This window comes from Pelophylax lessonae (assembly GCF_965119305.1).
Source record: "Pelophylax lessonae genome assembly, chromosome: 1".
In the NCBI taxonomy this organism is placed as follows: domain Eukaryota; kingdom Metazoa; phylum Chordata; class Amphibia; order Anura; family Ranidae; genus Pelophylax; species Pelophylax lessonae.
Genome location: NC_138768.1, coordinates 451,393,356 through 451,411,580, shown reverse-complemented (window position 1 = coordinate 451,411,580; position 18,225 = coordinate 451,393,356). Strand labels below are relative to the sequence as shown.

The 18,225-nt window shown below is 42.5% G+C and overlaps 1 protein-coding gene across 1 annotated transcript in view; it reads right to left on the bottom strand.

The window, feature by feature from the left end:
* Positions 1–435: 435 nt before the first annotated feature.
* The window catches only part of SUGP1 (SURP and G-patch domain containing 1), a 94,300-nt gene continuing 76,510 nt past the window's right edge, over positions 436–18,225 (bottom strand). Inside the window, exons 12-14 of the mRNA XM_082268166.1 lie at positions 15,833–15,978; positions 13,370–13,499; positions 436–836 (exon numbers count right to left, since the gene is read on the bottom strand). Of these exons, the coding sequence (XP_082124292.1) occupies positions 810–836; positions 13,370–13,499; positions 15,833–15,978 (303 nt within the window). The 3' untranslated portion in view covers positions 436–809. The remainder of the gene's footprint in view (positions 837–13,369; positions 13,500–15,832; positions 15,979–18,225) is intronic.

The following is an 18,225-nucleotide window of genomic DNA, read 5'->3' as shown; positions in this document are numbered from 1 at the left end:
TCCTCACTCGATCCCCAACGATCGGGGAAGAGCGGCGGTGATCACCGCCTCTCCTCCCCTGGCCCGACTCCCGCTGTGTCTAAATACAGCGGGAGCGAGCCTCCGGCGGCGCGCGCACGCCACCCACAAGGGGAGGAGGAGTCCAGCGACGTAGGTCTACGTCGCTGGACGGAATCGAGCCACTTTGCCGCAGTACGGTCAACGTGAGCAGTCGGCAAGTGGTTAAAGACCGACACCACTGTGCAACACATTAGTGCCTCTGACTCTGTGAATAACCTCATACTCTAATTTCTGCTGTGTAGAAAATTGTGAGGAAAAAAAAAAAAAAAAAAAGACAGATTTCTGGCAAAATTTCAAAATTGTTTTAATGTACACACAACTATACTAAAGATGTTTTCACATTTGCCTGGGAATCATTGGTCTATCATTATTTTGCCAAGAAGCCACAATTACAGAATACTGTTCCAAGCATGCTTTGTTTTTCCTAATTATGTAAAAACACTGATAAAAAGGTCTCTAATTCAGATTTTCCTAAACTGGGAGAATTTCCATGCTAATTCATAGGACAGAAGAGGCCAATTATTCAGAGTTAAAAAGATATTTATTAAATTCATGTTTTTCAAGGAAAGCATCAACAGTGTGAGGGTAAACTGGGAAAGAGCTGTGTGGTCATCCAAGGTTCAGTTCCTGCTGGAATAGATTAAGTATTCCAGTACACAGTTGGACATATAGGTTCTAACAGCCCGCAAACAAGATAGACACAGTACACTTCAGATGTGGATGAGTTCAACATACGTTTCATGGGTCCATCAGTAGTAGGGACGTCTTGGGTTATTCTGCAAGGATGACAAACATAAGTTAACAATGCTGATTCTTGCACTGTATTAAGAAAACACAATCTAACATTTTATTCTACCTTTTTATTACTCTGCTAATATGCGTATACCCAAATACATTTTGTAAGTAAGGCTGCTTTAATTACAGATCTATTTTAGTACACAGTTCCTCCATGATCATGGCCCAATCTAGTTGTTGGTGCCATACTTTGATTATTACCTAGCCATGGTAAGGTCAAATACATCTGATAGTATACACTCACTACAATGTGATTGTATAATCTCAATTACCAAGATCTTTGCATAGTACAAGGGAATACTAAAAAATCCAGACAAATTTGTAGCCAATCAGGAAGGCCCTTGGCCTATAAAAAAAAAATGCTGGTAAAGCTAGGAGATTGCAAAATAAGAATAAAACTTGATTGGCATCAACATTTTCATTGTAAAACTATGATCTTCATTTTGTGGGCTAAGTGATAAAAGCAAAGTGTGAGATTTCAGGCTGCTGCTTTCTGGCTAACAAAGATCGCAATTAGCTTGTCTGAGAAAAAAAAAAAAAAAAAAAATCGAATTTTGCCAATGCATCATTTCTTTTGATATTTTGGACATATCTGTTAAATATTTTAGTCCACAAAAAGGCATTTTATTACAATGAAATGAATAAATCATTTAAAATATATTGCATTTGTTGACATTTAAAGCTCAACTCCAGGCAGATTCAAAATACACAAATCAATGCAGTTCTGTATTCAAGTGGTTGTAAACCTCAGGACATGAAATATGTACAAAGCATATCCCTTTATAGTGTGTACTTGTCTCAATCCAGAGCACCAAGTGTCATTTCTGTCTTTCAGTTTGTTCTTCTGCCATCAGCATCATTTCTGACAAGTTTTCCTGACACCAAGAGAAAAAAAGATGACAGGGGAGGGACCTCCAGCTGATTGACAGCCTCAGCCCTGTCCCTGTGTGAACAGGGGTGTGTCCATAAGTTTTTACAACCATTTTCATTAAGGTGGTTGTAAAGCCTTAATATTTTTCACCTTAATGTATTCTATGCATTAAGGTGAAAAACCTTCTGTGCTGCAGCTCCCCCCCCCCCCCCCTCACTGGACAGACTGATAGCAGCCGGAGCCATTGGCTCCTGCGGCTGTCAATCAAAAGCTGTTACACGGGAGCGGGGGGCCGAGCCCCACTGTCTGTCAATGGACGCAGCAGCAGGACTCGGGAGCGAGCCTGTACAGGTGCCCCCATGGAAAGCGGAAGAGGAGGGGCCTGGAGCACCAGCAGGGGACCCCAGAAGAAGATTGCGGCTGCTCTGTGCAAAAACATAGCACAGAGCTGGTAAGAGCCGGTTCACATACAGGCGACCCGACTTGCCGTGGCGACCTGTGAAGTCGCGGTGCGCACTGCGACCTCGGAGTGACATGCACGGACTTCATATCATTGAAGTCAATGCAGGTCGCTCCAGGTCGCCCCAAAGTAGTACAGGACGCTTTTTCTAAGTCGGAGTGACTTGTGTCGCTCCTATTAGAACGGGTCCTGTGCTGCCCAAGTCGCCTGACAAGTCGCCCCAGTGTGAACCGGCTCTAAGGCTCCGTTCACATGTAGGCGTTTTGAGACGTTTTTGGGGAGTTTTTCTGCTCTAGGATCAGCTCTCAAAACGCCCAACTAGACAAATCCTATTCATTTTAATGGCCCCTGTTCACATCTGAGCGCTTTGATGCTCTGAACAAACGCCCAACACTCAAAAAAGTACATGAGCTTCTTTTTGGGCAGATTACAGGCGTTTTCCATCTCTATTCAATCTAAAAACGCCTGCACAAAAAAACGCCTGTAAATCGCGGTAAAAAACGCTACGCTCAGGTGTGAATGTAGCCTAAGTATAGTCATGTTTGTTATTTAAAATAAACAATCCAAACATTTACAACCACTTCAATACATTAGTAAATGGATTTTTTAACATAGGCAGTGCAAGTACCTGAATTTGATTTGGTATCAACTTCCAGCAGTCCCTAACTAGCACAGCTCAGTCTGGGAGAGGGAGGAGTAGCACAAGGAGCCAATCGGTTTTGCTGCAGTGCTTATGTGCTAACAAGAAACATGCTGATAGGAGGAGAGAGAAGAGTGACAAAGATAAGCTCATGACTCTGCTGCTTCTCCATAGGTTGGGAAAGGGATAGGAAATGTAAGTGTTATGCCAGGTGGCAGACCAGAGTTGATGGGCTATAAAAATACACTATCACTATTACACTCTAGTTGGGATAATAAGGGACAAAAAATTTATGATATTTTCCCTTGCCCTGAATAAAGCTTTCAACACACTAGCTTGGCCAAATCTATTCCATACTTTTACACAAATAAACTTTGAGCCTCAATTCCTAAACCTTTTATTTACTTTATATTTAAACCCCACATCAACTGTAATAGTGAATAGTGAATGGCTGCACATCTGAATCAATAAAAATTAAGATAAGTACTTGACAGGGATGCCCATGATAACCTCTTCTATTTATTATTGTCATAGAAACACTAGCTATAGTGATTAAAGTAAGCCCTGACACACTGGGGGTCAATGATACACACCCCAATTATGCCTTTTTTGCAGATAATTTGGTAATGTTTATCTTGTCTCTATTACAACACTACCACATTTGTTTAACCACTTTACTACCAGTCACGTAACCTCTACGTCATCAGACTTTGCGGGGTTATACCGGGATGATGCCTCTAGCTAGAGGCATCATCCCGGTACCGTTGTTTGAAGCCGACGGTCGGCTTTCCGTCGGTAACGATCGATGCGGCTCGGGAGCCGCTCGATCGTTACCCGGGGGGGCGGGAGGGGACGTCCCCCCCCTCCCGCCGCCTTCCGCGGCTTTGCTCGGGGCTACCGTCCCACCGGGAGCCCCGAGCACCCAGCCGGCACGTCCGCCGGCTGGATGGAGTCCCGATGAATGCCGAAAACGGCATCGATCGGGTCTCCGATGACGTAACCCGGAGGCGGCGTCCATGACGTCACGTCCGGGTTACTGTGCTGCAAAAGGCGGCAGATTTGAAAAACGGCTGTATGCAAAAATGCCGTTTTCGGCGTTTTGCATACAGGGAAGTGTAGTGGAGGGGTCTAGGGTCTTTTAGACCCTCGATCCCTCCATAAAGAGTACCTGTCACGACATATTGCTGTCACCAGGGATGTTTACATTGCTTGTGACAGCAATAAAAGTGATCAGATTTTTTTTTTTTTTAAAAACCTGTAATAAAGTTTAAAAAAAAAGAAAAAATAAATAGGAAAAAAAAAAAAAAAAAATGTAGCCGTCCCCGTCACCGTTAGCTCGCGCACAAAAAAAAACGTATACGCAAGTCGAGCCGCAAATGAAATCGCTGTTCAAACCACACATGTGAGGTATCGCCGCGATCGCCAGAGCATGAGCAATAATTAAAAAAAAAGAGCTACACTCTAACTCTAAACTGGTAACCGTTAAATAAATTTAAAGCGTCGCAGATTGAGATCTCTATTGACCGTAGTTTGTTGCCATCCCACGGGGGGGCGCAATTTTAAACCGTAACATGTTTGGTATCTATTTACTCGGCGTGACATCATCTTTCACAATATACAAAAAAAATGGGCTAACTTTACTGTTTAGTATTTTTTAAATGCAGTGAAATGTGATTTTTCAAATTTTTTCCAAAAAAATGGCGTTTTAAAGACCGCTGCGCAAATACCGCGTGACAAAAAATTTTGCAATGACCGACATTTTATTCTCCAGAGTCTTTGCTAAAAAAATATATATAATGTTTGGGGGTTCTAAGTAGTTTTCTAGGAAAAAATACTGGTTTTAACTTGTGAACAAAAAGTGTCCGAAATAGGGCTGGGGCTAAAGTGGTTAAAATATTGGCGGACATTCCTAAAGCTAGAGGGGTATCTACTGCCATTGGAAAGACCTTCCTATTCTCAATGCTATTCCTTCAATGCATTCTGGAAGGCAGTTTTCTTTTCATTAAGGGAATGATCCTTGGTCAAAAGTATACTATAGCCTATAACTATGCCCTGAATTTGGGGATTGTTAATTTTTTTTTTTTTTCGGCTACTTTAACCGCTTGCCGACCGCCGCACGACTATATACTGCGGCGGTCAGCCCCTCACAGGCAGAGTGACGTATCGGTACGTCACTAGCCTGGGAGGGTCTGGGGAGCTCCCGCGCGGTCACGGACCCCCCCGCGCGTGTGACCGGCGGACCCGATGTCCGCCGGCCACTCTGCGATCGGCGGGGGAGAGGGAGAAAGTCAGGCAGCTTGTGTAAACAAGCTGCCTGTCATTCTCCTCGGTGTAAAGACACTGATCACACGGATCTACTATGTAGATCCGTTGATCAGTGTCCTTACAGCTCAAGCCACTGCCAATCACAGTTAGAATCATGCCCCTAGGGACACACACAGCCCCTCCCTCCCAAATAAAGTTAACCCCTTCACTACCAGTGTATTTTTACAGTAACAGTGCATATGTATAGCACCGATTACTGTAGAAATGTCACTGGTAACCCCAAAAGTGTCAAAAATGTCAGTCAAGGGTCCGATCTGTCCGCCCCAATGTCGCAGTACCGCAAAAAAAAAAATCGCAGATCGCCGCCATTATGCGTTAAAAAAAAAAAAAAAAAAAAAAAATGACAAAAATCTTTCCCTTTGTTAGTAAAAGCCATAACTTTTGCGCAAACCAATCAAAATACGCTTTTTGCGATTTTTTTTACCAAACATAGGTAGCATAAAACAAATTGGCCGAAAATGTTAAAAAATTTTGATTTTTACATTTTTTTGGGGGGGAATTTCATATAAAAAAATGTGAAAAACAGTGCTATTTTTGCAAAATTGACGCTCTTTTTTTGTTTATAGCGCATGATCAAAAAATCGCACAGGTGATCAAATACCACCAAAAGAAAGCTCTGTTTGTGGGAAAAAAAGGACGCCAAATTCGTTTAGGTACAGCGTCGCACGACCGCGCAATTGTCCGTTAAAGTCACGCAGTGCCGAATCGCAAAATACCCCCTGGTCGTTTAGCAGCCAAATCCTCCGGGGCTTAAGTGGTTAAAACGGTTATTGTAATTCCGTGAGGATATGGTACTATAGGGGAGGGCATTTCAATATCATGGTTGATCCTAGTCTGGACATCTCCAGCAAAAACGCACCTCTCCTATAGAGCCCCTAAAACATGTTTGAAAACTCCTTCACGACTTACAATTGGTGGATTGTTGGAGAGTGATGCATACAAAAGTCAAAAACCTCAGCCTCTACTACAAAACATTTGATACTTACTCAGGTCTTGACTTAAACAGGAACTGCAGTCTCCTCACATAATTTGTAATAAAAACATATTTGCCATTCCGCAGCTTCCCTTCAACCACTTTTCATATTTTATATATACGGTTATTCTGTACTTACCAAATATCCTGCAGAAATCTCCCTCCACTAGGTCTAGCTGCAGCCATAATAACTGTGGGCAGCTGAAGCTGCTGCCTGTTCACTTTCTGGATTTACACAGACACACAGAGGCAGACAGACACACAGATACAGACACACATAGACAGACACACACTACAGCTTGCCTACACATTTCTCCTCATGGATCTCTGCAGTCTCCTGTTATCTCCCCCCTTACCCAGCCCCCTTCAGCTTTGTAGCTGTCATTGGCTCTCTTAGGACTCACCCCTCCTACCTAGATGGCAAACTCTCAGAAGAGTTATGGCCGGAATACACAAGTAGAATATCGCCCGATCATTCGACCACCGACTTATAAAAAAGTCTTAGTTGGTCGAAAACGTTGCCAACATACACGGGCTGAATATAGCCCGGCCGTTGACCGCCGACCATCGAAACAGTGTTCAGCGTGATGATGTTCTACAGATTTCAAATGAGCGACCTTAACACCAATGTATAGAATATCGAGACGACAGAATTTTTCGTTTTTTTCAAACTGTATTTTCCGTTCACAATATCGATATCGCTCATTGATGGCTGGGCATTAATGAGTAGAATATCGGCCGATCGTTTGCTGAACGGAAATTTTCGGCCGATTTTCTTATCGTGTATTCCGGCCATTAGAGAGAGAGCTGTTCATGTCATTAGCATAGGCTTTTTACCAGACAAAGAGGAAGAGGCTGTATATGGTATTTACTGGCAGAAAAAAAATGTCTTACTATCCAAAGTTAAAACAACAAAGGCAGAAGATTTGATAAATGGAAAGATGAAAAAATGACTGCTTTAATTCTTGTAAACCAATTTTTGCGGAGTAATGTCCTTATCCTTTTCCATAGAGTCCATAACCGTATTCGATCATGCCCAGGTGTCTCTAGGTCAATCCCAGGGGAAGTCTTTCTGTCCCGCTATCGCTATCGAATGTTAAAGAAGCAACAGGTGCTGCGTCAGGTTTACAGTCTGGCCGTGCAAGGCAGACATGCGGTGGACACCTCCTCTATCGCCCAAGAGTTTAAACGTTTTCATGAATTACTATATAACATCCCATCTGCCTCCCCCCGCCCCCTTCTGGGGCTCCTTCCCAGGCGGAGAAGATGCAGTCCTATTTACAAGATTCTGCTCTTCCTCATTTCTTCTCCACCATAGTTGAGGAACTTGAGTGCCCTATAACTTCTACTGAGTTGGGCACCATTTGTTTCTGACCTTCCCTTTGGCAAGAGTCCGGGCCCATTTGGCTTTACTAATCCATAATATTAGAAATGGTTTACTTTCCTAGCTGATCTCCTTTGCCAATATTTTTATACCATAACAGCCGCTAACCCTCTAAACCCTGAGACACTCCTAGCTCACATTACAGTCTTACTGAAGCCTGGATGAGATCCTCAGTCTTATTAAAATTACAGGTCCATTTCTCTGCTAAACTCATTTACTAAGATTTTGGCTAAATTAATAACTTTCCGTCTTCATGATCATTTTACAGATCTCGTGCACCCAGGTCTGACTGATTTCATGGTAAGCTGGGAAGCTTGAGAGAACACTATCAGAGCTCTGCATATTTTGCACTATTCACACAGCCTCCTAGCATGATACTATCGATGGATGCCGAAAAGGCCTTAGATAGGGTCAACTGGACACACATGGAAGAACTGTTAAGGAATCTGGGCCTGGGTGAACGGATGCTTGGCTGGAAAATTACATTGTATCAGGGTCCATGGGCTAGGGTGAAAGTGAATGGGATGCTGTCTTTTTGTATTGGCAATGGGACTCAATAGGGCTGCACGCTGTACCCATTGCTGTCTGCCCCGATTCTGGAACCTGTTCTCAGGACAGTCAGATGTTATGGGGATATTGCTGGGATCCATATTGGCTCCATAGAACATAAAGATGTCGACCTATGCCAACTATCTCCACTTCTGTCTTTCCTAACCTCATATGTCACTTCCAGTGCTAATGGAGGAACTTTATCAGTTCAAATTATTATCCAACTTCAAAATTAATTGCAATAAATCTGACCTCCTACTGATCCATGTGTCCTCACATATGGCAACCTCTTTACAACACTCTTGCCAGTTTCTTTGGCGGGTAGGATCCCTTCCGTATATGGGAAGGCATATTTCAGCGGATCCCAAATGGTTATATGATCTCAACTACAGCACACTTTTGGATGGAGTGGTCCGAAATCTGAAGCTATGACAGGACTAACTTTTAATGTGGTTTAGACAGATAAACATACTTAAAATGACAGTCCTCCCATGCATTATCTATCTACTGTACTACATCCCCATTTCCCTACTGCAGACCTTTTTTAAATGGTTGTGTCATTTTCAACTTTTTTATGTATAGGAAACAACCAAGACTGGCCTACGGTATATTGTGCCGACAACAACTGGATAGTGGGCCTCCCGAACATAGCCTTTTATTACAAGGCTTTGGCTTTAGTGCGGATTTTAAACAGGTGCCACGACCCATCGACCAAAGTTTGGGTTCCCCTGGAAAAGTCAATGGCGGGTAGAAATTTAGCTGTGCCCCCCTTTGATGCCTTTAGAGCGCTTTCCCCGATTTTTCCCCGGGGGAAGATTTTCGCCTTTTTTGCTCCTGGGGAGCTGATAGAGATTCCTCCTGTGCTAAATTTGAACAGGGAGGTAAACTCCTACCTCCTAAATAATTGCATGCTGCGCATGGGACTTTCCCGATGACTACTTGGTGATATCATCAATTACAGGGCTTCTTTGGCAACCTCGCACCTGCACTACGGGCTCCGGACATTATTTCTCAGTTCGAATCCATGTGTGTTGGGGCTTTCGGAATCCAGACATCTCCTTTCACAAATGTACAAACCTGTCATGGGATTTCAGGTGGCGACAACCCTTTACTATATCAGAGAGTGGGGGAAAGAACTCGATGTAGTATCTTCTCACCCCAAAATTCAGAAAATAATAAAATTGACACATGCATCCTCCATTAGCACTTGCATCCAGGAATCCTCCCACAAATTCCTTGCTAGGTGGTATAGAACCCTTTTCTGTCTGGCTCAGATCTGTCCAGCTGCTGATCCTAGGTGCTGGAGGAGAGGCGGTCAATGGGGCACCTTTTTACATATTTGGTGGTCATGCCCAATGGTCAAGGCTTTTTGGGAGGCAACTACTCCTTGGATTAAAAAGAAGAACTCTTCGACCGGTCACTTGCACTCCATTACAATTTCTCTTTTAGGATATCCCCTCTTCTGTAAAACTATATATAGGAAGAGTGTCACCGCTCATTTGTTAAAAGCACCTAATTCCATGTTACTGGAGAAAGTCTGCTTGCCCCACAGTGGCAGATTGGAAGCAGGAGGTGAACACCATTATGATGGGCACATACGGTCAGAAATCAGTCGGGGAAGTTCCGGGATGTACGGATGGGCTGGATGTATGATTCTAAAAATATCCCATATGATTGAAAACTTGTAAGCATATGTGATCGTAGCGTTATAGGCCTTCCTATTATGCAAACAATTTATTCTACACTCCCCGTTGTGACCCCCTATATTTACTGTGAATACATTTACCCGATTCTAGGACAATATCCCCCCGGACAATATACCCCCTGGACAACATCCCCCCGACAATATCCTCCCTGGACAATATCCCCCCCCCCTCTAACTCTAACCCTATGTCCAGGGGGGGATGTTTTCCGGGGGGATATTGCCCCGGGGGATATTGCCGGGGAGATGTTGTCCAGGGGGGATTATGGTTAGGGTTAGAGGGGGGATATTGTCCGGGGGGGATATTGTCCGGGGAGGATATTGTCCGGGGGGGATATGTCCTAGAATCATCCAGGGTAATGTTTTCCGGGGGGATATTGTCCAGGGGGATATTGCCCAGGGGGATATTGTCCTGATACCATTTACCCGGGATCTTTCTTCTCAGGTTTTTTGAGTGCATTGTTCGTGTCCCCTTTTTTTTAAAAATGTTTGTCTTTGCATTCTGCGCTGTATGCAATACCGCTTGTTATATCGTATATACTGGCTGATTTACTAATGATCTATGCACAGGATTATTAACCTGTTGTTCCCTGACCTAAGGACTACAGTTGGAAATGCTGAGAACTAGGATTAGAATAAAAAAAAAAAACACATACACTGAGTTGTATTTCTTGTAATAACAGAGGGGCTGGCAGTAGCTGAGATCACTAACTTTACTGCAACACGGAATAGCGACAGAAGGAGAGGGGTGGCTCACACACAGGAGCTGACAGGGAGGGGGAGTAGGGGAGATTGGGGGCTGACAAAGGCATGTAACTTGACCACGGTATCATGGCTCAGCAGCCATGATTATAGTGGGTCAGCACACACAGGGGGACACAGGAAAAGAACAAGGGTTTGTTGTATGGGCGCTTCCGTGGAATACAGCAGGCTTTAGGTGAGACACTGCACTTCGGCAGCACTGGAGAGGAGAAGCTGCTCTGAAAGTGATAAAGATAAAAAGACAAAGCCCTCTAAGTGCAGTAGGCTCTGAGCATTTATTAGGTTAAAAGTATAAAAGCACTCACATTTGGTAAATGTGACATGGGCATAGCAAAGATCTGTCTGGAGTCTTCCTATCCGCTGTGCTGAGTGGTTGAAACGAGGACATCCGCTTCCTGTAGATGCGTCCTTTCGTCTGTGTATCAACCTGGTCGGCATGAGATTTCCTGAAGGCAGGGTGTGGACGCAGTGGCTGGTGTCCAATAGAGCGGGTGGTGGGCGGTTACATGTTTCGGAGCTCAGCTCCTTTGTCAGGGAATCTCATGCCAACCAGGTCGAGACACAGACGAAAGGACACATCTACAGGAAACAGATCACCGGATGTCCTCATTTCAACCACTCAGCACAGCGGATAGGAAGACTCCAGACAGATCTTTGCTATGCCCATGTCACATTTACCAAATGTGAGTGCTTTTATACTTTTAACCTAATAAATACTCCGAGCCTACTGCACTTAGGAGGTGCCTTGTCTTTTTATCTTGGACACAGGAAAAGGCAGAACAAGGTTTTTTACAGTATGTTTTAAAGGAACAGGATTTTTTTTTTCTTAGGGTTACAACCCTAAATCAGTCCAGATAAATCTGAAGCACTTAAAGTGTTACTAAACCCAGGACCCTGCATTCACTATATCTGGTCTCCCACAGTACACATAACATGGTAATGCAATCATTTTAGTAAATATAAACAAAATACCTTTTCTCATCAGCAGTATATAGCAGTCTTGTGACCGGTTAAAGCTTGTAGGAGGAGTTTTCATTCTACTCTGACTGTCCTATGAAGTTGCAGGACCCCTGACCCTCTGTCTGGACAGTGCTGATTGGCCCTGTGCTGATCACATGCGCCCTCCCAAGAAAAAAAAAAACTCTCTAGCACTACACACCAAACCGAGCATATGCCGAGTGTCCCCAAGGTTCTGTATGATCAGCAGATGGATTGGGGACAGAAAAGGCGGGGAGGATCAGAGAAGACAGGATCAAACCGCCTTTTTACACAATGCAGAGGATTAACCCCTTAGGTTCCACAGTGAGTATAACAAGCATTCTTTACAGCAAATACAGAGTGATTTTACAGTTGTGATTTTAGGAACACTTTAATGTAAACCTGCCAGATACTATTTTGACTCTTAAGGCCTCTGTCCATTCACTTGACAGTCCCAAGCAATAGCATATTTTAGAATTAAACATACTTCTGATAAATCATTATATAGGGCAAATGACACCCCCCTTTTGCCACACTAGGGGAAGAAATTAATGTGTGGGCCACATACTCTCTCTCCCAGTTGGGCAGAATTGCTGCAATAAAGACGACCTGTTGCCAACAACATGTTGTTAATTATTTCAACACTTTTCCTATCCCCATCCCCTTTTTTCACCTTACAAAGTTTCAATCCTGTATTCAAAGATACATACGGGGCTCTAGGGGATGCAGATTGGCTCGCAAAGGCCTTTATGCCTCTAAACCAGAGATGGCGAACCTTGGCACCCCAGATGTTTTGGAACTACATTTCCCATGAAGCTCAACTGCACTGCAGAGTGCATGAGCATCATGGGAAATGTAGTTCCAAAACATCTGGTGCCAAGGTTCGCCATCACTGCTCTAAACTATCTGGAGGTCTGGAAGTCCCACACATTCTAAAATATTATAGGAGGACACAACTGATCCAACTAACACAAATTTATTCCACTACATATAAACCGGATTGGATCAAACTTGATGCACAAGCGAGCCTCCCACACTCAAAAGACCTAATGTGGTTACCGCCTAAAAAACTGAGCAATATTATGTCCAATCTTCTCCAAATCATTACATGTATATGATACTATCTGTAGATCAATTCCACTGCAGAGCCTATGTGGTGATGTCACCCATAGGCTTAATATGTGGCATTAGTTGTCGGCTTTCCCTTATCTACACTGAAGCTGGCACTGGGAGGTGATTATGTGACTGGACCTTAGCGTCCTCAGCATAGGCAAGTATAGACATCTTTCTTTTCACTGAGCAGTTCAAATAAACTTAGAATGGAGTTGGGAGAAGGTTTAAGTATAGTTAGAATTTGACTGGACTTCCACTTTAAAGGCCAAGTTCAACTTTTAGGAAAAAAATAAATGCACATATTTATGCAGAAAAAAAAATATACAGTTATTTTTCCTACAGAAACCTGCAAAGTCGAAATTAGTGGATCAGAGTTGTAATGTCAAGCTCATGCAAACCCTGCCTACAGTTTTCCATACCTCCATATAGGCTCTCTAGTAGAAAGCTGGAGGAAGTGTAAATGAACTAGGAAGGCGCTCATCAGCACCCTCCTAGGTTCATTTGGAACTACAAGCCATGTGCCACTGTGGCAGAAAGGACTTGTAGTTCATTCATTCACAGATCTTTGGCATTTACAAAATGTGACAGCGGCTACGAACAGGGGATACCACGCCCGACGCTGTCACAGTGGAATGGGTAAGCAGGGCATGAGCTGGAACATGTTACATGTCACTTCCTAAATACAGGTGTAACATGTTCCAAAGTTGATCTTAGCCTTTAAATACAGCTTTTTAAGTCACTCTGTACGTTGACTTACCAGTGGATTGGGTCGGAAACGGTAGGCAAGCATCATCCTTTTCCTAAAAGCTTCATATTCATCATCACTCTTTGATAATTCGGCTGGGCGATCTATGCCAAAACCTGCCCCATCAACTGCTGTAGATCCCCTGAAAACAAAAGTGGAAACCACATGCTTAACAATACCTAAGCAGTGTATGATATATCCAAACCTGTTATAAGAGTGACTCCTCTTCAAGTCGTGATACTGTACAAGAGCCATTATTGCTTTAAAATGTAAATCCAGGTTGACAGTATGACAGCAACTCCCTTCTTCCCCATAGCCTACAGCTGTGGAAGGGCTAAAAGAACTTGGTGGAAAAACTGCTTTAGATCTTTGACCATAAACAGGTACATAGTGGTCACGTGACTACAAGTGAAACAATTTCATAGACTTGTAAACTTAGACTTGGGGCTGTTTTTTTAATCAACATTTACAACTACTTTAAAAACACTGTTATGCTAAAGACTCACAGTGACATCTTATGTTAATAAACTTAATAAAAGTGTATTAACCAAAAGCAACCTCTGCTTTTCCTTTCATCTGTTGTCAAAATTTGCATTGGGAGTCAACTGTATGTATCATTAATGTTTGGCAACGATGCCCCCTGGTGGAGAAGATAAAAAAAAAAACCACACACACCTTTCTATAATGATTGCAAATACTATATATATGAAGAGTCAAAGACAAATTGCAACAGGGATTTACTTTTCTTCTTAATTCTGTGTACATTGCTAATAATTTCTAACTATGCTAAAGTTCCACTCTAAAATCAGTTTAAAAAATAACTAAAAAAGTATATAGGAAGCTGGTTAATTGTTCATTTTATATGTTCATACAGTTGGGACGGTTTAAAAAGGATCTGTTGATTAATATTCTGTTTCAACACAAATCCTGTATAACCAATACAACTTTTCAGACTGTTGCCTCTGAGAATGCAGTGTGCAAAGTTAAAAGATCTGCACAAAATGCAGTTTGTATTAATGGCAATGAAAAGAAAAAATGCAAAAAAGTCATGAAAGTCCTCTTGAAGATTAAATTAAGAAGTACCTATCTGCAAGCCACTCCCCACCTCTTGCTAAATTGTGAGCATGTATTAAAATAAATGAAATCCTTGCTTACAGCCTGTTCCTATAAGCTTCAATGATGTAAATCAGCCTTCCAGGAAAGTGGAGGATCCAAAATCATTGGGCAGCAACAAGTTTTGTTTTGCAAGATTTCAGATCCTCATTGAAGCCAGAAGCTCGAATGGCGCTTTTCCACTGCATGGAACCGAACGGTTCGGCTCGCTTTTGTGCTTTTCCACTGCTGGTAACGCATGGTATGGTGTAGGAACGGTTCGGTACGGTACGGCGGCGCTTTTCCACTGCATGGAACCGAACGGTACGGCTCTCAAAAACAGTACCACCTCGATTGTGGTTCCAAGAGGTACCATACCCGGTACCATATCCCACAATCCTTTGCATGCAGTCACTACTAGCCACTGATTGGTCAGAGAATCCCACCCACCCCGTTGTTATACCACCCACTTAACTTTAGTACTACTTTAGTGGAAAAGCAAACCAATGCCGTACCGTAGCGAACCGTTCCGACACTATACCATGCGGTACCAGCAGTGGAAAAGCAAACCGGGCCAAGCAGGGCCGAGTAGAGCCGAGCCGGTACTTGCAGTGGAAAAGTGCCATAAGTGATGCCAGTAGCATCTATGGGAAAGAGCCAGATGCTAGGGTGCAAGGTAAGCAGCTTTTACTAACTTTTGTCTTATAGGCTTTTTTTTTTTTTTTTTTTTTTATTACATCCTAGTGATGTGAGATTGGCCAACAAAAAACAGGACAACAAGGTCCACTTTAAAGGTGGAAAAAAAAACAGAGGACAGTTTCCTGTAATCTCGAACCTGATACTTTGATTCATTTTCACAGAATGTAGCAGATGATACCTGACTGTTCTTTATGGGAGAACGCTTCTTTTTTGAGAACGCTTCTTTTGCCTATGCAGGGTAAAGCATCGGGTTCCTCTCATGCAGCATATACCTTCAGTTTATCGCACCACTGCTCCATTCAGTCACTACAAAAACTAAAGGAAAGCCCTATGTAAGCTTCAAGTTTCTGGAGTTGCAGTATACACAGGGTTATACACTTCCCTGTTTGACAGCTCTGATTGGCTTAGCATAGTAACATGGAGTGAGCCATGTGCATCTCCATATGTGAAATTCAGGGTATTTCCTTTAAGCTCTTTGTGCTGAACAGAGTGGTGGGGGAGAAAACGAAAGGCCTGAGTAGGTGAAGCACCTGTTTGCCTTAATGTGCACAACACTATTCCTGTAAGTTGCTTACTTATTGTTTGTATGATTCTAGATACCTTACTAACTGCATGTTGCTAACCTGTTGGTATTCTTGTATTGTTTTACACTATAAACACAAAATGTTGAAAAAAAAAAAATACTTGTTCACAGGATTCTTGATTCCTTGGCCTTCAGTACCCAAGCCCTCTCCTTCCTTCCATCCCATCTTCATAAGCATTTGGTAACCTATGTTCTCTACAGTCAATTTGAATTCCTTATATTCTGAATAGTCTGGTTCACGTCCCTCCTGCAGGAAGAAAAAAAAAAAAAAAAGGGTAGACACATTGCAACCTATAATTAATAAAGGTCACATATCCATGTACTATTTTATACATTTTATAGATTTATACATTGGACCATTCCGGATTTGTAACGTCAATCATTTTTAATGAAAGTAAATGGAGAACAATTGCGTATTTTAAAAGGAAATGAAAAAAAAAAAAAAGCTTTAGAAGGATGTATCTACTTTCTTTTAAGTTGCAAAAAATAAAGTGCAGCGCAATCCTAATAAGTAGACATAATAGATGTAGTAAAGGAGTCCCAAACAGGTGCAAGGTGTTCATTTGATGGGAAAATAACTCAGAGCAAGCAACCTCCTGATCCACACTGTAAAAAGAGTGCTCATATGATCCCTCCACCTGTCACTCTCTGCCTCTCACACCTTATCTCTGAGACCCTGCAGGGTTAAACAGCATGTGATAACCGAGCCAAAGCAGTAATTCACCTGCACTCCTCCTCATCTTATTAATCTCCCCTCAGGATCAGATATTGGTAATCAGACCTGGAGTCATCATAGTATAGATGGACAATAACCTCCTCCGGGCGTCTCCAATATGTAATAATATATAAAAGCAAATCTAGTGCTCTCTGTATACTGGAGATAACTATATTGGGGTGATAAAAATACACTCACGTTTAACCACCAGAGGATTTTGCTGTCTTACGTCTGGGCCACTTTTTGCGATTCGGCACTGTGCGACTTTAACTGACAATTGCGCGTCATGCAACGCCATACCCAAACTAAATTTACGTCCTTTTTTTCCCCACAAACAGAGCTTTCTTTTGGTGGTATTTGATATTTTGATATTTTTTGCGATATTAATAAAAAAAAAAAAGCGACAATTTTGAAAAAACAACAATATTTTTCTACTTTGACAGTTAAAAAATATCCAATATATTCAATTTTTGTCATATATTTAGGCCAAAATGTATTTAGCTACATGTCTGACAAAAAAATTCTCAATGAGCGTATTTTTAACCGCTTTAAGACCGGAAGATTTTACCCCATTCCTGACCAGGCCATATTTTGCGATTCGGCACTGCGTTACTTTAACGGACAATTGCGCGGTCATGTGATGCTGTACTCAAATTAAATTGACGTCCTTTTTTCCCCCACAAATAGAGCTTTCTTTTGGTGGTATTTGATCACCTGTGCGATTTTTAGTTTTTGCGCTATAAACAAAAAAATAGTGACAATTTTGAAAAAATAACAATATTTTTCACATTTTTTTTTATATGAAATTCCCCCAAAACAAATGTAAAAATTAAAATTTTTTAACATTTTAGGCTAATTTGTTTTCTGCTACATATTTTTGTTAAAAAAAAAAAATCACAATAAGCGTATTTTGGTTGGTTTGCGCAAAAGTTATCGCAGCTACTAACTACGGGAAATTTATGTCATTTTTATTGTTTTTTTTTTTTTTTTTAACTAGTAATGGCGGCGATCTGCGATTTTTTTGCGGGACTTTGATATTGCGGCGGACAGATCGGACCCTTGACTGACATTTTTGACACTTTTGGGGGTACCAGTGACATTACTACAAAAATCAGTGCTATAAATATGCACGGTTACTGTAAAAATGACACTGGCAGGGAAGGGGTTAACTTTTATTGGTGATCAAGGGGTTAATGCATACCTGGTGCTTACTAACGTGTGTGGGGGGAGGGGACTATGTGACACAGGGACAGATCGCAGGTTCAGCTATGCTGAATCCTGCAATCTGACCCTGCCTGTCACTTAGGAGATCTGCCCGCTTTGTTTACACAAGCGGGCGGATCTCCACACTCGATTCCTACGATCGAGGAAGAGCGGCAGTGATCACCGCCACTCCTCCCCTGGCCCGACTCCCGCTGTGACTGAAAATAGCGGGAGCGAGCCTCCGGCAGCGCGTGAGCGCCGCCAAGAGAGGGGAATGTCTGGTGACGTAGGTCTACGTCGCCAGATGATAACGAGCCACTTTGCCGCAGTAGCAGCACAGTGAGCAGTGGTAAAGTGGTTAAGTTGAATATAAAATGCAGAGCCTGCAAGCGTGCGTGCATGTCTTTAGCCTGTAGGGAAGACACTCAAAATGATGTGACGTCACGTGACCCGAGGCCATTTTTTTAATGATAAAACCTCCAGGACACTGGCATAAGTCCTTTCATATAAATAGCATTCCAATATTACCTCCCTCACCCTTCTGCTTCTCCTAACCTCTGGTGATATATCCCCGAA